Below are 26,447 nucleotides of genomic sequence, written 5' to 3'. Positions count from 1 at the left end.
TCTTGTGTCAGACAGTCTCCTAAAACCTTAAATGAGGATTTTAAACGTTTTTTTTAGTGTGTCCTTGTTTGGTGTTTATCCAGCACAGCGTGACTGCTCTATTAAATCTGCCCCCAGGCAAATGAATGTTGCAGACACTGAGCTCAGGGGGCCGCTTGCAGATGGTGATTGAGTGGTGGTGCTGCATTTGAGTCTGTTTTGGTTGACTTCGCAATTACGCAATCTTATCTGCTTTCTCATACAACATTAGCCGAAGCAGCTGATAAGGAAAGAACAGGAATTTGTGTGTGTCTGTGTTTTGACTGGCACTCCACCAGTTTTCTACCAGTGCAAAATTAATTAATGTCTGCAGCAGATGATTATCATTTTATGATAACGATATACAATTATATAAACACCACCGTGTTGCTTTCTTCAGCAGTGCAAATTAGTTCTGGTTAACTTATTATCTGACTATAAGCAGGTGTAGGATGAGGCCAGATATCCTGTTCTTTGGTATAAAATTTGTGACAAGTGTTTGGAGTCGTTATAAAAGTTATTACTGTTATTAAAAAGTCATCCATTATGTTACATATTTACCACCCTGAAGAAAGCGATTTAAAGTGTGACATGGCCTGGGTTCTTATCTGGTGTTTATTTTAAATGTATGGTTACTCTTTCGGATATTTCTTATGTTGCCATCTGCTATCTTGTCTTCATCTTTCAAGTTTCCACGTCCTGTCTTGTTGCCATAGTTGCTTCACCTTTTACTCTGTTTTTACTTCCTGTCTTTGTCTTATTGTCTGTCCCACCTGTGTTTTATTTAGGCTTCAGAGGTCAGATGAGATTAAGGTATCCAGAGTACCAGACTGGGTGCCACTGGTGTTAGCTCAGAACAGGAAACTGAGGCTATAGTTCACACAGGCTGACCAAATTAGACAACAGAAGACTGGAAAAACAACACCTGATCTGATGAGTCTTGACATTCAGATGGTAGCATCAGAATTTGTTGCAAACAACATGAAAGCATGGATTCATCCTGTGATGGATCACCAGTTTAAGCTGGTGTTGGTTGTGTAATGTGTGAGGGATATTTTACTGAGAAACTTTGGGCCCCTTAATGCCACCTGACCATCATTTAAACATTTAAACACCACAGCCCACCTGAGTATTGTTTCTGACCATCTCCATCCCTTTATGACCACATCTTTTGATGGCTGCTTCCAGCAGGATAACGTCATTAAGCTCAAATGATCTCAAGTGGGTTTCTTCAACTTGAGAATGGGTTCACTGCACTTAGGTGGCCTCCACAGTCACCTTTAGGATGTAGCGATGAAAAAGAAAGCAATAATACAACAATTTGAAAAAACATATTATTGCACGAGTCAAAAGTCTATACTGACAGCTTAGAGAGGCAGCTTTAACAGTACTTTCAACAAATAATAAACATCATTAGAAACACAGTACTCAATCCCAAATAAAATGAATAAGTTAAACCAATATTATATTAATGTAACTGAAAATAACAAGTCATTTATGGAAAAAACCCTTTTTATGGTGTTTCAAGCAAAGATTGAAAGGATTGTTGCACAGTGATGCTTATTCTTCAAACCAATGAGCAGAGGGGAAGTTCCTTAATACCTCCCTTATTCCCCCTGCTTACTACAAGCTCTATTTGCCAATATTGCTACTACAAGATGTTGTTAAAGGGTCTACAAAACAATGATTGATTCTTCTATAGAAGCAGGATGGGGTATAATTGGAGGCTACAGCGGTACAAGCCTGACTGCTCATCACTCTTAGCTGTTGAAGATCGGGCTCTGGCTGCTGGGCCGGGTTCAGCATGGGCTCACTTTTAAATAACGTCGCTCCGTGTTCCTTGTGTAGCTTTATGTTACTGTGCCGTCTGCACAGATGCTTGAAAACAGTCCATGTCCCAACGTTAGCTGCAGTGAACGGCTGTTTCTGGCCTGGATGCAGTTTATAACCATCGCATTCTTGTTATTTTGTGCAATAAATGAAAATGATTATTTGATTAGTAACTGTAATGTGATTACAGAATATAGCACAGTAATGTCCTACACCCAACTAGGGCTGGGTCATATCATATCGTTCATGGTAATACCATAATGTTCGGTAACTATAAGAAAATGAAATATGGCGATAGAATATGGTTAAAACGCGCATGCGCAGTGCCTTTGTTTTCATACGCACATGGTGGAAAAAGCACGGGGGCGACGGAGAATGAGAAGGGCGAAAGCGTAACGTTGAATAAAACAGATGAACCAGAACTGGTTTGTAAAAATGCTGCAACTTCAGTGGTGTGGAACTGGTTTAGCTTTCATCCGTCAGATACACAACAAAGCACTATTTTTGGTAGCGCATGCTAGCGGGCCGTCGTTATTACCGTGTTTTTTGGAAAATACGGCACACTTAAAATCAATCCTTTGATTTTTCTGAAAATCGACAGAGCCCCTTATAATCCCGTGTGCTTTATGTATGAATTCTGGTTGTGTTTACTGACCTCGAAGCGATTTTATGTACACGGCGCTCGAAAATCTGTCAAATGTTTTAGTGCGACTTTGCTAAGCTACGAAGCCGCACCGCTTGATAGATTGTCGGAGCATTACGGCTATCGTAGGCAGGAGCCTCGCGGAGTGATACGTACTGTGCTTCAACATAATATTACCGTATTGTGTGTGTATAACCTCTTTTTAAGTTTTGTGAATATTCTACATGGTTATGCTGAGGATATGTCAGCCAATTTCCACTGGAAATGCCTTTTGGTTAAACTGTCAGCAAGGAATTTGCATTTGCACTGTTAAATTTTTATAGAACTTAATGGATATAAAAAACAGCTGCTTGTTTAAGTGAAAATACATTGATGTTTTTGTTTTGTTTTTTTGCACTAATAAAGTTGTGGAGTCGTAAAGTGTTTTGTCTAGTGTCAGTTATATCGTCAGTTATATCGTTATTGCAAATTTTCAAATCTATATCGTGATAAATATTTTTGTTCGTATCGCCCTGCTCTACACCCAACAGTGTTTGTGGCATTTACTGTTTTGAAAAGATGATGAAAAATAGACTTTATGCCTACAAAAGAGAACATTTTTTGTAGGCATGTTTTCCTGATGACTACTGACTTCCCTCTCTGAAAGGCATTAGTGGACAGAGGCTGTTAATGGAGGCATTTGAGTTTTCATTTTCCAAGAAACACTTATCTTTGTACAGTTTCTGCAAGTATGTGCGTGGTCAGCTTTCATGCTCCCACACAGTCTCCAATATTTCTGATGTGCAGACGCTACCTGCTGTTTTTGTTCTGGGAGTAATTCACATATATTTCTAAAAAAGAACATTACCTCAATACGCTGTTTTTTAGTATTTGAACTTCTTCAGAGAGACAGAAGGGAACATGGTGATTGCTCCTTTCAGTCCACATCAAAGCGACTCACATACACTGATGTAACTTTCAGTGTTTTTGTTGTGTGCACTAGTTTTCTTTGAAAGAAAGTCGATCCTGTCAGTGTGGTTTCAGAACATTTCAAGCTTTATGGGCTTGCTTTGAAAGAAATCTTTCAGTGGCAGAAACGGTGAGATGTGCAGGACGGTTTTTTGATTGCGAGCATACTGAATGCATTCTCGATTTTATCTTCATTATCACAATCATAATATATTTTATACAGAGAGAGCGTTATTATACACACACGAGAAACTATATTTAAAAGATGGACATAACAACTGTGACTTCATCATCCATTGGTTTGTGTACTCACCATATTTAGACAAAAGAGTGCAGTGGTCAAATTGCCTGAGTGAACAAACTACAGCCATAAAATGTGTGTTTTTCTAATTAATGATAAGCAGTGTTAGACTACTGTTACAATATTCATCGCATTACGTTTGCATGGCTTTGCAACATCGCCCGTGTAATTAATAATACAACTCTGAGCTTTTTATCCTCCAGCATATCTGGATAAATATCGATCCCAGTAAAGAATATATACTGAAGACCTTTCTTTTACTAACATGTTTAGATGTTACAGTCAAAAATAAACAGATTCTAGTGTAGGAATGAGTACAGGTAGAAATGTGCAATCCTACAGGCCTGTTCATCTTCTTCATTTGTAAAAATCAAGCTGTAGTTGGTCGGTTGAGGTCTGCAGACACTCAGCTTGAGCACAGAGGATCCAGAGGTGGTCTGTGTTCAGGGCTCTCTCGCTGATAGCGTTGATAAGCAGAAGAACGCGTGTTGCTTTGTCAGGTATATCTTTGATGTCATGTTCTCGGCGGTTTATTCTTGGTTCTGGACTGAGCACAGTTTGATTTTTATCCCTGTGTGCAATAAGTTAGAAATGCTTTTCACTCCTGCATGGTTGCTCTGTTATGTTTGTCCCTTGCTGTGCAAGTACACATAAAAGCGCACATTAGATTTTTCTCCGCACTCATCGTGCAGGCAGTTAAAGAACTGTAGTGTAAGTCACGAGACAGTTATTTGGTTAGTAACTGTGTTCAGTTACTCTGTCTAGTGAAGCTATGCACCGATCAGTGAATGCTTGCGTTTGCTCACAATAATAAAACTATGAAAATGTCAGTACGACTACAAGGCAACAAAAGAAGTATTGAGCATTAAAAAATAAATGTATATTCTACATATGATAATATCTGATGAACATGTGTCTTAATAGCTATACATTACACAGCTATAGCTGTTATTTCTTCACCAGGATGTTGCCCTTATGATATTAAAGAAGTATCACAGCAGCAGGGAATCAGTTGGGGGGTCAGAGATTATTGTGAGTGTAAAAGGCTGGGGAAAGATACTGCAACATCTTCTGGCTGTTCTGCATCAAATGCTGAAAGAACTTGAGAATAGAGACCAACACTGAGAGCAGACCATGGGTGCGATCTTTTAGTGTGATTCCACCTGTTTGTGAAGTCACATTCAGGGGCATCACCAGGTTGTGTGTTTATTGGACAGAAGTTAGCATATTCAAACACAAGCGTCTAAATTAGTGTGCAAACATTAGCATGCTTTGTTAGCAAGTTTAACAAATGCTTTGTTGTCGTAAATTGTATGAACAAACCACACAGGCGCACATAATGTACAGCATAGACATAATATATGAGAATTTCACGCGTCAAAACTGGAGCACAGACTTCCAGGACAGCGTGTAAAATTTAATGCACAGCAAGCCATGACAGTTATCAGATAGATGTTGCTCCAAAAAGCACCAACATCACAAACATGGTCCATAGATCCAGTTTAGTGACTCAGATTAGCAGAAGGTAAGCTCAGCCAGAAACCCTTCCTGCTCCTGACCGTGCTTACTTTACACATTTATAACATTTAAACAGGTGAGCTGTGTGAAAAATGTCATGCAGGAGGAAACTGGCTGCATTTAATTTTTATTTCATGTTAACATCCCAAACTGTGGGGTCTGCCTCCAGTGGTCATTAGAGGAGCTGCAGCTTTTGGAATTTAAGCGTTTGTTTTATTTTTGCAGCCCAGAGGCTTGCACCTATTATTCATGCATAATTTTTATTTTGTCCCATACAGAGCTGGAAAAACCAAACTACGCCGCACACTGACTCTAGTTTTTAAGGGTGCTGTTGAAAAACTCGACTATACAGCAGGGAGAACAAGACGAATTCTGCTTATGCAGCCTTCCCTGTGTAGCTAAAAGCAAAATAAAATACATTTTTAATTGAAATCCCTATCAGATCGCCAGCCAGCAGGGCCTCCGAATGTAATAGCCTCAGGAATGAAAGATCTGAGCTGCAGATAGCCTCCCTCCCCCCCTCTGACAGGAGTGGCTGCTTCTTTTGAAAAAACTTTCTAAGAGTCCAGTATCTGCTGATGGCATTTATACTGAAGAGGTTTCTCACATACAGTGTGAATTCGTCCACTTTTTAAAAAAATTTTAAAAGTCCTTTTTGCTGTGGACGCTGCTGTGCAGCGCGCTTAGCTGTCAGTCAATACCAATAAGCCATCTGCCTTTATTTTCTGATGAAATTCAGTAAAAGGACCAAATATAACCGAGCCAAAACTATAGGCAATCTGTGAAACGGTCATTTTTTAATCATACGTCCAGGTAGACTGCAGTTCAGTGGTCTGTGCTGTGATGGTTTGACACATCAAAAGCACTAAAGACAAGCTGCAGATAAGGCAGACACAGGGTGGAAATTGGCTTTGGAAATTCTTCCACTTTGTTCCCCTGAACACCATCCAGCAGGAAAAACAAAACAAATTAAGAACAAACGAGAAATAAACTCAAAAACAACCACACAAAAAGCCTCTCCCATCTTCTTGAAGTACAGCAGAGCCCCAAGGGCCTCGTGGGTGATGACAGCTCTGCCAAAAATGAACCTCACTTCAACTGTAAGGGCAGGATGAAAGGTTAGCCCCCCCACCTCAGCGCGCCTATGTTTGCTTTCGTTTGCCTCAGGGAGGAGATTTTACCGGTTGCCTTTCATGCGTTAGCATGTCTTAGCACAATTAAAAAATAATAGCACACACACATACACAATTTCAGCCCCCACCAGCACAAAACCTTTTGTTTCCCCTGTGAGAATTGCAGAAATGACGACACAGGATTAAGGTGTGCGCCTGAGGAATAAGTTGTCTGTCTCTTGGAGAGAACTCCTCTGACATCTAAAAATTTGTCAGCACATGGCCCCCTTGCGTGTTTTTGTGCTTTGTTTCAGTTCTCTGTCTAGAAATTTCAACCAGGGGTCACTTTGGTTTAAAGACGCACAGAGGGAGTGTGTGGGCATGACTTTCCCACAAGTCATCCTTCTCTCTGGCGCCAGCTTGTTTCATGCATTGCCCTTTGCTCAAGTTGCTGCTGTAATGCCAAAAAGCTGGAGCGCGGCCAACCACCGGCAAACACTGCGAATTGGACACAAGCCCTTTGTCAGGCTGAGCGGCTCAGAGCTCGGTACCTGACAACGGTTTGATTTAGAGCCACAGCAGACTGGCATCTCCACAGGGACAGCCTATGCATCTCTACCTGTACCTCGTTCCTGCCAAGCTGCTCTGCTAACAAATGTTTTGTGGAGAAATTGCATTAAAATGAACTTTAGCCAAGCCGTTTTGCTTCCAGATTTTACTTTCCTGGCTGTGTTGTTTTCCTTGTCACATACTTAAACACAGGAAATTAAAACATGCATCTGTGATTCCTTTTTTATTTTCCCCTAGGGAAACAAAAATGTGAGGAGTTCAGTTTCATTTTTATTATGTTTCACAACAACAGTCAGCTCTACATCCTACAGTAATACAGAGAAAACCTCAACAGTTAGACGGCCCCCTATGAGCAAGCACTTGGAGACAGTGGAAAGGAAAAACACCCTTTTAACAGGAAGAAACTTCCTGCAGAACTAAGTTGTGATTAAACATCTTAAGTGGGATACAAAAGATGATCGGATTTCACATTGGACCCAAACATTCCTATGGAAGAAAGAGGGAACTAACCCTCAATCACATGAGAAGTCTGTTCTATTGATTCATCCACAGAAAACAAATAAAAGAAAATTATCATGTATTAACAAGAAAGAGCCCTTTTCTTTCTTGTGATGCTTAGTTATGGGGTCGGGTGTGGTTAAGCAGAAAGAAAATAGTTCCTACTCTCCAAACGAGGTTTGTGGGGTTTTTGAGTAACCAGTCAAGATTCCTGCTGAGTGCAGTTCAGATGTATTTTTAAGTGCTTTGAGCTGCACAAAGCTAGTGCTGTGTGTTTCCTCATAGCCAAGAGAAGGAAGAGATCTCTACAGTCAAAAATATCGAGACCAGGGTTGTACGTGTGGAACCTGAGCTAGTCCACCGAGGGTGGTCTCAGGCTGTTCATCATCTGTTTATGAGTGGATTTCTCACTAAACTTAAGTAATACTTTCTGTTCTTTGGAAAAGCATGTAAGTGCATGTGGTAAAGAGTGTATATCCCCGTTGGATCAGGTGAACACTCTCCAGTCGTCCTTGTACTTCTTACATCTAAAGAGGAAGAACAATGGCAGGTTGTTTTTTTTACATATGCTTTATTTTGAGGTGGAGGTTTGACATCTAGTCTAGATAGATTTTATTTTTTTAAGAAGAACGGTTCATTTTAAAAGTGTAAAGAAGAATATGGATAAAGTTATGCTCTTGTTTACAACGCGAGGCCTCCCAGTCCTGCTGGTGCTCCTAAAATGGCTTTGTTAGTAAGATGAAGCATTTTGCCATCTGTGGTGAGGCTTCAGGTATGGCTGAGTGCAGCTTAATGAGGCGCCCAGCTTCATCTCCGCCTTACCTTCATTTCTTCATTTCCCTTGGCGTCAGCACAGCCCCCGTGTCCCAGTTCTCTGGGAGAAAATACATCATGTGATGATTTGAGTGTGTTTGGGGTAAATTGCTGTATCCCCCTCTGCTATCAGCCTTTAGACCTGTTAAAATGTATCTAAGCTGTATGTTTCCTAAATCAAATCTACCTCTGTCCTTCACAGCTGTCAGGTTATATTCAAAGCTGTTCCTCGTGTTTTTTAAAATCCTTCCCAGCCCCCGCGAGTCGTGACCTTCTCTCCTCTTACCGTGGAGGGCCGTGGCAGCCTGGCAACCATCACCAAGTCGGTCCTGCAGGTCGACGACCCTGACAACGCAGCCGATGTTCTGGTCATGGTACTTGAGCCGCCCCGCTATGGCCGGCTGACCCGTCTCCACAGCGACCGCGCTCTCAGTCGATTCAAGCTGGAGGAGCTGTCACGGGAACAGATTCAGTACATCCACGACGGCTCGGAGGGGTCAGAGGACGGGGCGGTGCTGCAGGTCAACGACGGCCACAGCTACAAGAATATTCTGCTCAGAGTCCAAATACACCACAAGGTAGGATGGAACGAGGGGAAGGATTAATGCTTCATGCCTGATATTTATACATTTATATATAGATTTAAAAATATTAAATTAATAAGATTAGTCTGCATAGTTCAGCATTATTCATTAGTTTGTATATAGAAAGATAAAGACGTGCACATAGCCAGCATGACAGCACCCATGGGATGAAGCCTCTTTGTGACCCCCTATTAAAAACAGACATCAGGAGCTTGGCTGAGAAACCAGTGGGCACTGCATGCTGGTCACACCCTAAAGCATGCTCTGCTGTATTCTTGTTTGGGGTTTTTTGCTGTAATTTATGAAATAAAATTAAAAAAGTTTAGTGAGGTCACAAGTAGGGCTGCCACAAACGATTATTTTGATAGTCGACTAGTCACCGATTATTTTTGCGATTAGTCGACTAATCAGATCATCATCCATTGGACATAAAACGTACAGCTTATTGCACCAGCAGCATCTGCTCTTATATAACTATCATTAGCTTACAGCTTTAGGTGTGTAAGGTATGTGCTAACTAAAAATAAAGACAAGATGATAGTTTATTAAATTTTAATGACATTTGCAGATTGTTTTGGTGAAGTTTAATAAACTCCTTGCTATCTAACATATAACGGGACACCGGAGTAAATTCTGGAGCATCTCACACTTCTGATAATCAGCTGTCTGCTTGACGTTTATTCAGCTGTGTAAAAACTATAACTTTAATCTCAGCCAAACCGATTTACTCAGGAACAAATAAAATACTAAAAAAAGCCAAACAATAACATTTTTAAGTTATCTAAGTGACTTATATATGTTTAACCTGAGTAGCGAAAGACGGCGGTGGGTTTGAAGCCGGGAGTCCGGTGTTCTCACGGCTCTAGTGAGCCTTGCCCCCGGCTAGCTATCGAGCTAGTGGGTAACAGACGTCTCCGAAAACGTCGGAGCGCTTTTGAAAATATGTGGTGTCTTGATAAACTGAGCAGATATTTGAGGTTTACACAGCTACATTCTCGCCTGAAAATATGTTAAACGTTTATTTTGTGACCCAGAAAGAATAATAAGAGTAATATTAAAACTAACTAGCTGCCGCCATTGTTGACAACTGAGCTGGGCCGCGCTATGAATTCTGGGACAGAGCTACTTCTTCTTCGGGGTTTAACGGCAGCTGGCATCCTTGTACATGCAGTGCTGCCATCTTCTGTTTCAGTCCGTTATTACACTCTTAAATCCTACTACTTATTCCTGCGTCTTTTGTGATCTTACAAAGCTTCAAACGATGCGTCGACTATTAAATCAGTCGTCGACGATTTTGATAGTCGACGTAATCGTGACTAGTCGACTAATCGTGGCAGCCCTAGTCACAAGTGAAGCAGTCGGGTTCATCATCAGAGGCTGGGAAGCAGCGCACTCCACCTCCCAGCACTCAGTGACTCCGCCCTGTAACTTTGCGTGGTCTGCACTTCATGGTGAGATGTTGAAGTTTCTTTCACTTCCGCTCTGCAGTGATGCCACTTACGGTTGATCGTGGAATATCTGAGAGAAGGAATTTCACAAACTGACTCGATGCCACAGTGGGACGCTATTACAATACCACGCTTAACTTCACTGAGCTCTTTAGAAAACGACACATTTTTTCACAAATGCTTGTAAAGGCCGACTCCATGGCTAGGTGCCTGATTTTACACACCTGTGACAACAAGACTTTAAAATACCTGAAGTCAAGCATTAAGACGCGTGGTCCTCTGAAGGTTTGGAGGACGTGACTGGGATAAGACATGTCTCAACGTAGGCTACTGTCCCACCACCTGGACCCCTGGATTCAATAATGATATTTATTATGATGTAGAAAACAACAGTGTTTTGTTGGTGATTGTAGCTTGCAGGAGGTTATTTATCAGTGCAAACAATGTAACTGATGACACACTTTTCCGTTTAAAGTGTGACTCTATCACCACAAGGTGCCAGCAGCAGCAATATAGTGCAATAGTAATTACATACCATAGTAGAGTGACAGCTGCACACTATTGTTATATAATAAGACTGAAGCATTTTTTCTGCCTGGATTCTTGCATGTTAAAGCTTTTAAGCAGCTGCTTAAAGCGCTGCTTTTCCACCAGATATCCACATTACTGACTTCCATCCAATGTTTGCTCTTGCTTGAGTGCAGCTAATGGCAGTTAAAACATCTTTTATTATATATTATTGTGTGTTAATTTATTTCCCCCCCTAAATTTCTTTAACATTAAGTCATATTTGCTTATTTTATATAATCGGTGTGTTTCTTAAACGTTACAGCACTCTGAGCTGCTGGGAGGTGCTATACAAACAAAGCCAGTTATTATTTTAACGCAATCTCTACGTCCAACTTTAGCACACGACTTGATGCATGACATGGTTGCTTTCAAAATTTAAACAGGAAGTAATAATTAAAAAGCACCACTGACATACTTTTAGATTCAAAGAGAGATGTTTTAAAGGCTCTCTGGTTTTAATCTAAAGCTGTCCTGCTGCTCAGTGGCTCACTTCAAACGTCTCTGCAGAGTAAAAACTGCAGCATTGATCATCTGTTATTACTGGATGAAGTTCTTTCCTGGACGGTACACAGCCGAGTCAGATCAATGTGCTGCACCTCAAAGTATCAGCACCTCGCCACCAACTGTAGCTTCGAGAGAAACCAGAGCAATTGATTTTTTTTTTTCTTTTTAATCCTCTCGTATCATCTCAGGAAATGAGTCAAATCCCCCAAAAATCACACAGAATGTGACTAAAAGTGAGATTTCACACACAGAGAAATGTTTGTAATGTGCAATAAAATTGAATTTAAATGCAAATACGCTTCAGCAGCTGTGGAAAAAAAAGACATTATCTACAGCACCCACACAAATGATTCTTTTATAGTTAATATTCGTGGCGTAGAAGCCATATCAGTGGAGAATTACACGGATAAATCTATTCCAAAATTTGCTTTATAAAATCAAAATTGCTATGGGAGTTGAGATATCAGCAGTGTAAACAGAATTTCATTTGCATTTCCACCCATTTTACAGTTCAGTATCTCTTAGTGGAAACGTACTCTCACTTGTCCTCTGGCAGCAGGAGAAACTTTTATGTTCGGAAGCATAAAATCCAAAGAAAAATGCCTATTAATCGGTTTAAGATTGAATTCACATCAAGCCTTACGTGTAAGCTCAAAGAATGATTTCTGTCTCTAATTCAGCAGTTTAGAATTTAAAAACCTCGTTAGAGAAAGATGTTTAATCAAAACTATAACAACATGTAGCACTGTGAATTTTGGGGGGGATATTTTCATTGCAATACCAACAGTGAGACTTCTCATTGCTTCCAATTTCATCTTGCAGCTTGAAAATGACCTCAAAGCCAAAATTACTGAGTCCAAGGAACAGCAAGGATGAGAGGACCTGAATGTGAGGTACAGGAAGCAAAGTAAAAATCTAGCATGTGGTCTTTAACCTGGACAGGGGTCGTGCATATATAGAAAACCGGCACAGACAAAAAGCAAAGGAAGCAAAGCCCAAAAAGTCAAAGAGGCACAAAGAGATCACTTCGAAACACACAGAAGACAAGACAAACACATGGAGAGGTGTGTCTACCAATCATACTGACTGTACAAAACACAGGAAACAAAACAATGCTGGAAGTAGAATTTACTGAGGCGTATGAACGAGATTTCAAAATATAACAGGAAGTATTTAAACAGAAACTCCAAACCGTGACAAAGGAGTCCTACAACAGATAATTTGACTCATCGTAAGAGCTCAGAGTGGTGCTGTGCAGATTTGATTTCCTCAGTGCACGAGGAATACTTTACAAGACTCAGAGGTAATTTGTAGAATCATTTACTGGAGCTTGCAAACAAGGAGGACGAGGAGGTCAAAAGTTTGTCTTTAAAGGTCATTTCATCGCTGTAATTCTGAGACTTCAGACAGAAACTCTGTTTATTCCTCATACACAAAGATACTGAAGAAAACAGTAACATAGGGAACACAAAGTAAACAACAACAGAGGCACAAAAAATTATGGAATCGCCACACTTGGAGGATGATCATGCAGCTTAAATTATTTTAATTACTGGCAAGTTTTTTCCCAACTTAAGCTGAGGAAAATTCCACTGTGCCACCCCATCGACCTGCTACCCTGTATTATACACAGATACCAGAGAAAGTCCTTAGGCTTCACCTAACACGGCTTTTGTGAGAAAAAGGAGACCTTCTCTTAAATTCCCCATTGAGAGGGATTACATCCAAAGAGTTAACGTCCCTTTCTTCTATTTAAACCATTTTAAGCTATCCAAAATTTAGCATTTATCACCCTGATTTCACTCGACCTGTCCACACAGTGTGCTCTAAAAAGCCGTTACCTGCAGGCGCAGTCTGACCCCCCCATGCTTAACCACCGTTACAGAAAGAGCAGGTCAGGCCTCTAAAATCTCAGCCGTCAGTCCTGCTCTTTCATCGCTCCTGGTGAGGGGTTTTTTACGACAAGGATGCAATTATCTTGCAAAAAGCCCTGACCATTGTGACCGAAAGGGGAGCGGAGTGTCTCGCCTGAGACAGGTTTGGCATCTGAATGACTAAGCATTAGCACAGGCACGCAAGGGGGACAAGCTTTCAATACCTGAGACATCTAGACAGATGAAAGTCAGCGATATTAATGTGTGCATCTCTGCATGTGTCTGCACTCCATTCATTGTACGCAGTCTTAAACTTGAGAGCGAGGATATTATTTTGGAAAGTGATGCCTGGTTTTACAGCAGAAATAAACACATTTTACAGCATGGTACAAAAAAAGCTCACTATGGCTAATTTCTCCTTTATATCAACTGGTCAGAGTGTTAAATGTTTTTATAACCCAACTGTTTACATTTTATTGAAGCTTGAAGTTGTGTATTATAAACTTTCTGAGGTCCAAACACCCCTAACCTTTGGCTTCTGAAGATTGTTTGGGCCAAGGACATGTTTTCTTTACCACAGAGGGGAAAACAGGGGCCATCATTTACAAAATGAACACTATGTTGTAATAACTAAGATATGCAACCAGTGACTGAGCTCATAATCTCTTGAGAAAAGTGTTTACTGAGTTCGTGTAACAAGTGAGCGGAAACGAGCTTCCATACCTTTCAGATCTGGAGACTAGCCGAGTTTGTTGTTGTTACTTGATAACTTCACCTTCCTGTGTCGAAATAGTCGGGCTCTAAAAAATAAGATTTTTAGAAAGTGCACACTATGTGTCATATCTTTAACAAAAAAATTTAAACAACAAGACAAACATCCCACGTCATTTTGTGTAGCATAGGAAACCTTTTCCAGCTCACACAGTCACCACAGTTTGATTTTAGGAGGGCAGCTCTGTTTGTCTGGCTTTGTGCAGATGGTACGCTTCAGGCTCAACTCCTCTGCTTTCTCCTCTTCTGTAAATCAATATCATCCAACACACTTACACATACCAGTCTCCATTTACTGTAAAATGTCCTGATGCTGCATTCTGTCGTGCATGAGGAAGAGCAGGATGGAGAGTGTGACCGAAAGCTGAACGAATGTCTGTGATTTATGTCAACAGCTTTTGGACGAGCCTCGGCTGCATTGTTGTCCCCACCTCCTCTCTGTTTGATCTACATGAGTACATTACCATAGTAAAGACAGTAGAGGAATGTGAGAAGAGTACCAGATACCACAGTCATTTTTAAAGAAAGAAAGGCCTTATTTATCATGTCTTGTACAGTTGTAAGAGGACGTTTTATATGTTATAACTAAATTCTGAGCCTTAAAAGTTATGGACTTCATTTTCCAAGTTGATGAACTTAAAAGCAGAAATTTTCAGAATTTCTATTTCTCATTATGTAGAAATTGTTTCGCTTTTTCTTTATTTACAGTATTTTGCTGGTGACGTTGTCCAGGTTGGTTATCAAGGAGTGGTTATGCTAACACTTTGGATGACCTTTTTTTGCAAAATCCATCCTTTATATTAGTGTTTGTGTCCAATGAGCCATACTTTCCTTTTAACGTTCTCTTGAGCAATAAAGCTCCAGGCTTTCTGAACCAATTTGCAGTCCAGTCCTTGCACATGACCATTTTCAGGGGAATTTATGTGTTTGTTTGTTTGTTGAAGCACTTAATAAATGACCCATAAATCATTCAAGCATAAAACAGACGCCTAAGTCAAGGGATGAACTGAATCAAAAAGGGTCTCAGTGGAAAGGTGGCTGTCGAGAAGCCGTTCTTAAGAAGGGAAACTAACAGAAAAGACAGAGGTGTGGCAAATTACACAAGAACTGGACTGAAAACCAGTGGCAGCGGGTCTGAAGGAGCGATACATTTTTGGTTCAGATCGTTGGCAATATATACAGAGAAGAGCAAGAGAGAGGCATAACACCGAGAGTCTACAGTCGTGGTGGAGGCTCGATGATGGTTTAGGGCTAAATTTCAGCCAGTAGTGTTGGAGAGCTCGTTAAAATTGAATTATTAATGCAGAAAAGTACAGCTTTTTATCCACCACGCAGTACCATCTGGAAAGCATATTATTAGCTAATTGGTTTCATTTTTTAGCATGAAAATGATCCCGAAAACATAGCTGAAGACGACCTTAAGAAATGACAGCATTTAGAATAAAGGTGGTCATACCAAATATTGGCTTTCAGGCTTGTTGAAATTGTACAAAACTCTGTTTTTACCCTATAATGTATTTCTATTTATATTTGCACACGTTTCAATAAATTGCTACATCTGTTTCCCATTTTCCTATAAAAACATAAAGAAATTGGGTGATGCTCAAGGCTTTTGCACAGTGCTGTAATAAAACAGTGGCAGACAGTAGTGCAGGACAGTCATTTGTGTATCTCCTTTTCTTTGCAAGCTGGCTCACAGTGTACAAGCAACCAAGCAGTTCAATTGATGTCATTATTAACGGTGGTTTTCTGAGATAGTGCAGCATTTCTTTTAGCCTTACAGCGTACACGGCGAGTATTATTGAATACAGTATTATAAAACGTGTTAAAGTGTATGCCTCCAGCCAAAATCGCTTTTTTTGACCTTTTCGTGACATATTGAATCAAACAGTTAAGTTGGTAAACATGAACGTGCTGTGTGTAGTTTACTGATGCCTCACAGGATTACTCTACATATTAAATTTCTACAACAATATATGAGACATGGCTTAACCTAAAGCTAAACACTGAAGGCATCGAGTTGAGGAAGGTTTTTTGTAAATCACAAAATCAAAAGTAGTGGTGCACCAGAGAAAATGGAAAGTAGAAACGCTCAAAGGCAATAAAAGCCTAAATCCAGAGATAAAGCTCTCAATAAAGACTTCATGAACCTTGACTGCTCCTTCAGCGCCCAAAAATAAAGCCTTGAGTGATTATTAGCTCTGCCTGGATTTTAACACACTCGGGCCGATGAATCTTTTAATTTTGGAGCGTGGCACTGTGTGGAGTGCTTTGTTCTTCCTGGCCCACCATCCGGGCAGCAACAGTAGCTGTCGATGCCAGGGCGTCTCAGGGACAATAGGCTTTCCTGAAAGTTGGATTACGGGGCAGTAAAGCAGGGGACTAATCAGGCTGATAATGACCCTCTGATGGATGGGCTTTCTCCTGATGGAGCCTGAGCTCTGAGCTTTGCTGGGGCTCAGCTGAATAGGAAGCAGGACTCTTGGCTTTCAATTACTGTCTCGGGGAGAACACTTTTAGCCTTTGAAAGACCCTCGGGCTCTTCTGTTCCTCGGCTCAAATGGAAGGGAATTAGTTTTGTTTTTTGGGGTTTTTTGCTCACCATCCAGCTCTGGAAGCAGATGCGAGCTACTGAGTTAAGTTTGCAGAAGTACAATTATTTACTTTATTTTCAAATTGTGCTTCAAGTCCATATTCGGCGATTACACCCTGATTTCTTTCTGTTTACATGTTTACTTTTACCAAGCGCTCCATCGCTTTTACTGGACGCGTCACTGAGATCAAATAAGAAAAGGTTGCTGATGAGAATTCAGTCTTCATTCGCTGACTTTCACTCGTTGTTTAACAAGCCCATCAGCTCACCCTGTGCACCGCACACCCAGAGGAATTATGGAAATATGACAGACAACAAAGCCATTGTCATCACAACAGCATGACCATCCTGGCGGGCAGCTTGCCAATGTTTTATGGATGACTCCGAATTCATCTGTGGAAAGTCATTTATTTCTGTTTTTGTGAAATGTGGCCAAAAGCTTGTTTACGGTCCATCTCAGGCCCCCGGGCTCAAAGTCCTTTAAAGGTCTCGGATTATGCACTTTTTCTGCATCTGTCCTTGTGAATACTGTGATAAAAAAAATGTTGTTGACAAAACTGTTTTGTTCTTTTGTTGTAGCAAAGTTGTTCGTCTGATACATGCCGTATTGGCATGGGGAACAAGACTGAATATTCAACCCCTTAAAGGCATAAGAAACATCCTTATTTTATTTAGTTTACTCATTTTCTTTAGACGTGAGGAGAAAGACGAAGCCAAACATCTTGAAGTCTTACGTCACAAAAAGTCAAAATAAATAATGACTCTGTGACAAAATAAGAAGGTTGTGTTAAAATCTGAGGCATGACGTGACTGGCTGTCACATATGGACGTTGGCATGTTGTGGTAAATCTTTAAGGTCTCAGCTATAGAAACAAAAAGACTGGTAGTCAGTTAAAAGCTGAGACTATGTTTCCAAGTACAGCCTGGGGACGAAAAAAGAAATCACCCCATATACATGTGGGATGATTTTCAATGTAAGAAATTAAGGATTTGGTCTTGTTGTACTTGGGTGTGACTATAAAAAGGAATTGATGCACAGTGTATACTTTGTTGTCTTCTGTAATATTTTCTGCATTAAACTAGTCTGGAAACTTTGAGAGGACTGCCGCAAAAGTTATATCACAACATGCACCTAAATGACTTTTTATAGCAATTCATCATTTTTTTCATCACTTTTTTCTGAGATTTACAAAAAAAGTACCTCGGAAAACTTCACTGGAATAAATAAACTCATTTCCGAGAGTGAAAAACTCGGCCTCCTCTGGAGCCCCAGTTCTCGGCCATACCTTATTGCAGAGGCGTCACAAAGCTTTGGGCTTAGTGCCACAGTCACTGTAAGTTTTGTAAAACATTGATTGTTCTCATTTTTGTAAGCCTGGAGATTATTTGAAGATAAAATGGCTTTCATATTGTCTCATGGCCAGACCTTTCCCTCTGTATATGCAATTTATCCATCAAAATGTGGGCATTTTGTGCCCGTTACTCTTGTACTCTGTGTTGTGACAGGCGTGCAGAGTCCTGTGAAAAGAGTCCCTATAGAGTTTCATTAATAAGCAGCTTCCAAATTTCAGCCTATGGTGTCTCCTTCCTGCAAACATGTCAGTGTAAAACACACTAAACAGGTGAACAGTGTGTATTTGTGCGTAAAGTTAAAGGATTTTACTTGGTGCTTGGTGGCCCGTATAATGAACCTGTGAACAATGATCTTAATTTTGTAAGTTATTTATCCCTCAGATTCTCAGTCATGTCCAACATTGATGATCACGTCTGGTTTGAAATGACCAAGATGCCATCCCGGTGGCTACGACCAAGTTTTATATCGAGTCTATGGTTCCACTGTGTGCACAGCTCTACTTCATATGTTCTGTTTACCTTCGTGTTGGATGAGCGTCCATATGGCACCCGGCAGAATTCAACCAAGGTTCAACCAGTTGTTGCTACAATTACTGATGTGGAGATCGCCTTGAAAATCATTAGTTATTCATGGCTACAGTTACATCATTAAGACAAAAGAACACTCAAGGCAACTCAGAGAAAAGGTTACTGAAAAGTGAAAGTCAAGGGATGGAGAAAAAAAAAACGTTTCAGAGTCACGGAGGACCGCCTGGAGTTCAGTTATATCTGTCATTATGAAACGAAAGGAGAATGGCACATGTGTAAATCTGCCTAGAAGGAGACAAGCTGGGGACACCAAGACACCTCTAAAGGAGTTAAAACCTTCAGCAGCCGAAATAGGAGAGATTCTGCATTAGAGCAGGGCGATATGACCAAAAATATTTATCACGATATACATTTGAATTATTTCAAATAATAATTGCCATTGAATTGACACTAGACAAAACACTTTACAACTCCACAACTTTATTAGTGCAAAAAAAAAACATCAATGTATTTTCACTTAAACAAGCAGCTGTTTTTTAAGTGCATTAAAGTTATATAAAAATTTAACAGTGCAAATGCAAATTCCTTGCTGACAGTTTAACCAAAAGGCATTCCCAGTGGAAATTGGCCGACATATCCTCAGCATAACCATGTTTAATATTCACAAAACTTAAAAAAAAAGGTTACACAATACGGTAATATTAGCGCAGTACGTATCACTCCGCGAGGCTCCTGCCTACGATAGCCGTAATGCTCCGACAATCCATCAAGCGGTGCGGCTTCGTAGCTTAGCAAAATCGCACTAAAACGTTTGACAGATTTTCGAGCGCCGTGTACATAAAATCGTTTCGAGGTCAGTAAACACAACCAGGATTCATACATAAGGCACACGGGATTATAAGGGGCACTGTCGATTTTCAGAAAAATCAAAGGATTGATTTTAAGTGCGCCGTATTTTCCAAACAACACGGTAATAACGACGGCCCGCTAGCATGCTCTACCAAAAATAGTGCTTTGTTGTGTATCTGACGGACGAAAGCTAAACCAGTTCCACACCACTGAAGTTGCAGCATTTTTACAAACCAATAACGTTTCATTCAACATTACGCTTTCGCCCTTCTCATTCTCCGTCGCCGCCATACTTTTTCCACCATGTGCGTATGTAAACAAAGGCACTGCCATGCATATTTTACCCATATTCTGTCGCGATATTTCATTTTCTTATCGTTGCCGAACATTATAATGGTATTACTGTGAATGGTATGATATGGCCCAGCCCTATTCTGCATACAGTCAGTGTAAACTTTAGCAGAGAGTAATTCAATTCAATTCAATTTTATTTATATAGCGCCAAATCACAACAAAAGTCGCCTCAAGGCGCTTCATAGATACAGAGAAAAACCCAACAATCATATGACCCCCTATGAGCAAGCATTTTGGCGACAGTGGGAAGGAAAAACTCCCTTTTAACAGGAAGAAACCTCCGGCAGAACCAGGCTCAGGGAGGGGCGGCCATCTGCTGCGACCGGTTGGGGTGAGAGAAGGAAGACAGGATAAAAGACATGCTGTGGAAGAGAGACAGAGGTTAATAACAGATATGATTCAATGCAGAGAGGTCTATTAATACATAGGGAGTGAGAAAGGTGACTGGAAAGGAAAAACTCAATGCATCTTGGGAATCCCCCGGCAGCCTACGTCTATTGCAGCATAACTAAGGGAGGATTCAGGGTCACCTGGTCCAGCCCTAACTATATGCTTTAGCAAAAAGGAAAGTTTTAAGCCTAATCTTAAAAGTAGAGATAGTTTCTGTCTCCCGAATCCAAACTGGAAGCTGGTTCCACAGAAGAGGGGCCTGAAAACTGAAGGCTCTGCCTCCCATTCTACTTTTAAATACTCTAGGAACAACAAGTAGGCCTGCAGAGCGAGAGCGAAGTGCTCTAATAGGGTGATATGGTACTACAAGGTCATTAAGATAAGATGGGGCCTGATTATTTAAGACCTTGTATGTGAGGAGCAGGATTTTGAATTCAATTCTGGATTTAACAGGAAGCCAATGAAGGGAAGCCAAAACAGGAGAAATATGCTCTCTCCTTCTAGTCCCTGTCAGTACTCTTGCTGCAGCATTTTGGATTAGCTGAAGGCTTTTCAGTGAGTTTTTTGGACATCCTGATAATAATGAATTACAGTAGTCCAGCCTGGAAGTAATAAATGCATGAACTAGTTTTTCAGCGTCACTCTGAGACAGGATATTTCTAATTTTAGAGATGTTGCGCAAATGGAAGAAAGCAGTCTTACATATTTGTTTAATATGTGCGTTGAAGGACATGTCCTGGTCAAAAATGACTCCAAGGTTCCTCACAGCGTTACTGGAGGCCAAGGTAATGCCATCCAGAGTATGAATCTGGTTAGATACCATATTTCTAAGATTTTCAGGGCCGAGTACAATAACCTCAGTTTTATCTGAATTAAGAAGCAGAAAGTTAGCGGCCATCCAGGTCTTTATGTCTTTAAGACATTCCTGCAGTTTAACTAATTGGTGTGTGTTATCTGGCTTCATGGACAGATAGAGCTGGGTGTCATCTGCATAGCAGTGAAAATGTATGCTATGTCTTCTAATGATGCTGCCTAAGGGAAGCATGTATAATGTAAACAGAATTGGTCCTAGCACTGAACCCTGTGGAACTCCATAATTAACCTCAGTGTGTGAAGAGGACTCTCCATTTACATGCACAAATTGGAGTCTATTAGATAGATATGATACAAACCACTGCAGTGCAGTACCTGTAATACCTACAGCATGTTCTAATCGCTCTAATAGGATATTATGGTCGACAGTATCGAACGCTGCACTGAGGTCTAGCAGGACAAGCACAGAGATGAGTCCACTGTCAGAGGCCATAAGAAGATCATTTGTAACCTTCACTAAAGCTGTTTCTGTGCTGTGATGAGCTCTGAAACCTGACTGAAACTCTTCAAATAAACCATTCCTCTGCAGATGATCTGTTAGCTGTTTGACAACTACTCTTTCAAGGATTTTTGATATGAAAGGAAGGTTGGAGATTGGCCTATAATTAGCTAAGACTGCTGGGTCTAGAGATGGCTTTTTGAGTAAAGGTTTAACCACAGCCACCTTGAAGGCCTGTGGTACATAGCCGACCATTAGAGATAGGTTGATCATATTTAAGATCGAAGAATTAATCAATGGCAGGACTTCTTTGAGCAGTTTTGTAGGAATGGGGTCTAAAAGACACGTTGATGGTTTGGAGGAAGTAATTATTGAAGTTAACTCAGAAAGATCAATTGGAGAAAAAGAGTCTAACTTAACATCAATGGTACTAAGAGTAGCTGTAGATAATATTACATCTGTGGGATGATTACTGGTAATTTTTTCTCTAATGATAAAAATTTTATTTGTGAAGAAGTTCATGAAGTCATTACTAGTTAACGTTAAAGGGATGGTTGGCTCAACAGAGCTCTGACTGTTTGTCAGCCTGGCTACAGTGCTGAAGAGAAACCTGGGGTTGTTCTTATTTTCTTCAATCAGTGATGAATAGTAAGATGTTCTGGCTTTGCGGAGGGCTTTCTTATAAAGCAGCAAACTATTTCTCCAGGCTAAATGATGATCCTCTAAATTTGTGACACGCCATTTCCTCTCCAGATTACGAGTCATCTGCTTTAGGGTACGTGTTTGAGAATTATACCACGGAGTCAGGTACTTCTGATTAGAGACCTTAGTTTTCACTGGAGCTACAGTATCCAGAGTCGTACGTAGTGAGGAGGTGAAATTATTAACAAGATAATCGACCTCTGTTGGGGTAGCGTTCAGATAGCTGCTCTGCTCTGTGTTGGTACAGGGCATTGAAGATGATAACAGTGGGTGGATTATATTCTTAAACTTAGTTACAGCGCTTTCAGAAAGACATCTACTTTGATAAAATCTACTCTCCACCGCTGTGTAATCAATTATTGTAAATGTAAATGTTATCAGGAAATGATCAGACAGGAGAGGGTTTTCAGGAAACACTGTTAAATGTTCAGTTTCTATGCCATATGTTAAAACAAGATCTAGAGTATGATTAAAGTGGTGGGTGGGTTCTTTTACATTTTGAGAGAAGCCAATTGAGTCTAATAACAGACTAAATGCCATGTTGAGGCTGTCATTTTTAGCATCTACATGGATGTTAAAATCACCCACAATAATTATTTTATTTGAGCTCAGAACTAAATTAGATATAAAGTCTGAGAAATCAGACAGAAACTCTGTGTAAGGCCCAGGTGGACGATAGATGATAACAAGTAAGACTGGTTTCTGAGTTTCACAGCTGGGGTGGACAATGTTAAGCATCAGGCTTTCAAATGAATTAAAAGTCTGTCTTGGTCTTTCATTAATTAATAGGCTGGTGTGAAAAATTGCTGCCACACCGCCCCCTCGGCCTGTGCTTCGAGGTTTCTGGTAGTTAGAATGACTCGGGGGTGTTGATTCATTTAAACTAACATAATCATCCTGCTGCAACCAGGTTTCTGTAAGGCAGAGTAAATCAATTTGTTGATCAATTATTAAGTCATGTACTAACAGAGACTTGGAGGAGAGAGACCTAATATTTAATAATCCACATTTCACTGTTTTACTCTTTGGTTCAGATGTGGATACTGTATTGTTCTTTCTTTTTGATTGTTTATGTTTAAGTTGTTTGTTGCTGGTTTTTAGTTTGTTTTTTGTCTTTTTGGAAGCTGACACAGTCTCTATGGAGATGGGTTTTTGGGGGGGTAGCAGGAGGAGAGAAGCTGCAGAGAGGCGTGTAAGACTGCAACTCTGCTTCCTGGTCCCAACTCTGGATAGTCATATTTTGGGGGGTTTAATAAATTTGTCCATATTTCTAGAAATGAGAGCTGCTCCATCCAAAGTGGGATGGATGCCGTCTCTCCTAACAAGACCAGGTTTCCTCCAGAAGGTTTGCCAATTATCTATGAAGCCCACATCGTTTCTGGGACACCACTCAGACAGCCAGCAATTTAAGGAGAACATGCGGCTAAACATGTCACTCCTGGTCTGATTGGGGAGGGGACCAGAGAAAACTACAGAGTCCGACATTGTTTTAGCAAAGTTGCACATCGATTCAATATTGATTTTAGTGACCTCCGATTGGCGTAACCGGGTGTCATTACTGCCGACGTGAATTATGATTTGACTGAATTTACGTTTACCCTTAGCCAGCAGTTTTAAATTTCCTTCAATGTCGCCTGCTCTGGCCCCTGGAAGACAATTGACTATGGTTGCCGGTGTCTCTAGCTTCACATGTCTGAGAACAGAATCACCAATTACCAGAGTTTGACCCCCGGCGGGTGTGTCACCGAGTGGGGAAAAACGGTTAGACACATGAACGGGTTGGTGGTGTACCTGGGGCTTCTGTTTAGGACTATGCTTCCTCCTCACCGTGACCCAGCCGCCCTCTTTCCCCAGCTGCTTGGGGTCTGCCGGGGAACAGCTAGCGGGGCCTACGCTATCTTCGGCTGCACCAGCTACAGGGGCCTGGCTAGCTACGGGTGAATGAAGGGTGCGAAGCCGAGTCTCCAATTCAGTAATCCTGGCCTCCAGAGCTGCAAATATGCTACATTTGTTACAGATATCATTACTGCTAAAGGAGGCCGAGGAGTAACTAAACATCTGACACAATGAGCAAGAAAGTGCAGGAGGGACAGGTGAAGTAGCCATGGTGCTAACGAGTCGGCTACGAGCTAAGCTAAGCTAGCGAAACAGTACAGAGACAGTGAGTGAATACTTTGGCTATAAATTAGGTAGTGAGTACACAGAAAGTGTGCTTTGGATGAAGCACGTGAAGATTATACTATGAAAGAAGAATGTATTTAAAAGTTGTTAATTAAATTGCTAAGCAAATAAGCTATTCAGAAACACCACTGTGTTTGAGCAGGAACAGGAAGTGATACTCTACCGCAGAGCGAGCCTAACAAAAAGAGTAACAAAAAGAAAGCCACAGTTAAAGAGATCTCATATTTAATCTCAACTACAATTCCCCCATGGGCATGTGTGACACTCCGAGGTCACAAGTCTAAGAAGTTTCTTCACTTTGATGGTTCTCGATGTTGTATTTTACGCTGCACGTCAACACAAAAACGGCGCATGGTGGTGGCAGGATCATGCTGTGGGCTTATTCTTTACAGCAGATCCTGAAAGGCTTACAAGTATACAGCGAGAAATAATGAAGCAACATCATAGAAGATCCTGCCAGACAATCTCAGTCAGTCTCAGAGAAGAGATTTAATTTGCACGAGAACAGTGACATAAAATGAACAGCAAAAGCTACACAAAAATGCTTTAAGGTCAAAAATGAATGTTTCAAAGCCCAGACCTGAAACCTCAGAGCTTTAGCAGTTTTGAAAAGACGAGTCTAGTCAGATTGTGCTGTCCAGATGTGCAAGCCCATCTGAGCCCTATCCATAAAGCCTCCGTGATGATTGGATGTGACTTGAAGCGGGTGAATGTTTGTGCAGTCACTTATTTTGCATTATTAATAATTAACTGCTAATTTTAATTAACAGACAGACAGAAATGTATGCATTGCTCTGTGCATTTGACCAGGAGAAATGTTTAATGTGCTTCAGTGAAGGATGTGAAAACAAAACTTCCTGCTGTAAAATTAATGCTGTTTTATTACCGGCTAACACCCGAATGGTGGGTTCGAAAAATCTGTTTGTGGGAAAACCCTGTCAGTGTGTTAATGCAGTTAGTTAATGCAGCCTATTAGAGCAGTCCACTTTTCAGGTATCAAACCTCAAATGTCTTTATTTATGCTGGTTATTTGGAATTGCAGTTTAATGTTATTGATTTGGCATCATTTCCAGAACTAAATAACAGCCCACTTACCCCCAGAGACAATGAGTCAGTTTAATGAGCAGATTAATGAGTAGATCCTGACTATGGAGGTCTGTCTCTAACCTACTTTAAAACCTGTTTGTTTAGTTCATCCTCTCAGGTGTTTTCTCAGTATTTCACCTTCTCTGTACTTTGTCAGTTTGTGAATTATGCTACGTAAATCTAATTTCTTTACTCCCAGAAGTCAAAAGCAATGAAACTTCCATGAGCATGTCATTTTCTTTGCACCTGTCTGAAAGAGATTAGATTGTCTGTCTACCTAATGAGGCAACACAAATCTCACATGGAAAAAAACTAATTAGATTTGTGTATTATCCAAGAAAAAATGGGAAATTTACAACCTGGAGTGCAGCTGCAGGTCAGAGAACGTTAGACATCTGGGGATATTAGCCATGATTCCAAACAGGTACCTTTGATCGGTTTTATTTTGAAAAGCGTGCTGCTTCTGGGTATGAATGTCCTTGAGAGACCTTGATGTTCAGCCTGAGAGTTTGATAATCGCGTGGATGATGTGGGCTGTGAGCTAACAGCCTGCCGTACTGACTTATGTGTTTTCTCTTCCTGATCTGTGATTCTTTGCCTTCTGCTGCCACACTAAAATAATGTGATTTGGATCAAGCAGGCGGCAGGCAGAGGAGCCACAGATGGTCAGCAGGTTGTTATCTTCAAACACAGACACCCACATGTGCAGCGCACATTCAGCGTCGCACACCTGTGTGCACTCTTGTAATGCATTACCACCTACTGCCACAGTGTTTATGCCACTGATATGCTGATTATCCCCTGCAGTAAATAGCCAGGTGTGTGTGTGTGTGTTTGTTGTGATTAAAGCCTAAGAAAAACCTCTAAACTTCCTAAAAGATACTGATACTGAAGTAATGTGACTGTTTAACTCTCTGAGATCCAAGTACCCCTCACCCTAATAGTACCAGATTATTCAGATTATGTATTTTTCTTCTGCTTTCTCTTTAACTTTTCCCACCATTTTTAGTTCTTTCTCCCACAATGCATTTCACACTTTATAAATTACACGCTGTACCATATTTTTATATTTATTTTTTTACAGTGTAGCTATAGTA

At 40.7% G+C, this 26,447-nt stretch overlaps 1 protein-coding gene across 4 annotated transcripts in view; it reads left to right on the top strand.

The window, feature by feature from the left end:
- Positions 1 to 26,447, top strand: part of fras1 (Fraser extracellular matrix complex subunit 1) — a 316,636-nt gene that overhangs the window by 206,274 nt on the left and 83,915 nt on the right. For 3 of the 4 annotated variants that reach the window (XM_084946695.1, XM_084946696.1, XM_084946694.1), the window contains exon 28: positions 8,506 to 8,829. The exons of the other annotated variant lie outside the window; for it this stretch is intronic. In XM_084946695.1, coding sequence (XP_084802821.1) covers positions 8,506 to 8,829 — 324 coding nt within the window. The remainder of the gene's footprint in view (positions 1 to 8,505; positions 8,830 to 26,447) is intronic. 4 annotated transcript variants of the gene reach the window in all.

The sequence above is a fragment of the Perissodus microlepis genome, chromosome 12 (assembly GCF_051167445.1).
Source record: "Perissodus microlepis isolate ML-2025 ecotype Zambia chromosome 12, ASM5116744v1, whole genome shotgun sequence".
Lineage (NCBI taxonomy): Eukaryota > Metazoa > Chordata > Actinopteri > Cichliformes > Cichlidae > Perissodus > Perissodus microlepis.
The sequence above is the reverse complement of the archived record's forward strand: the minus strand, read 5'-3'. Positions and strand labels throughout refer to the sequence as shown.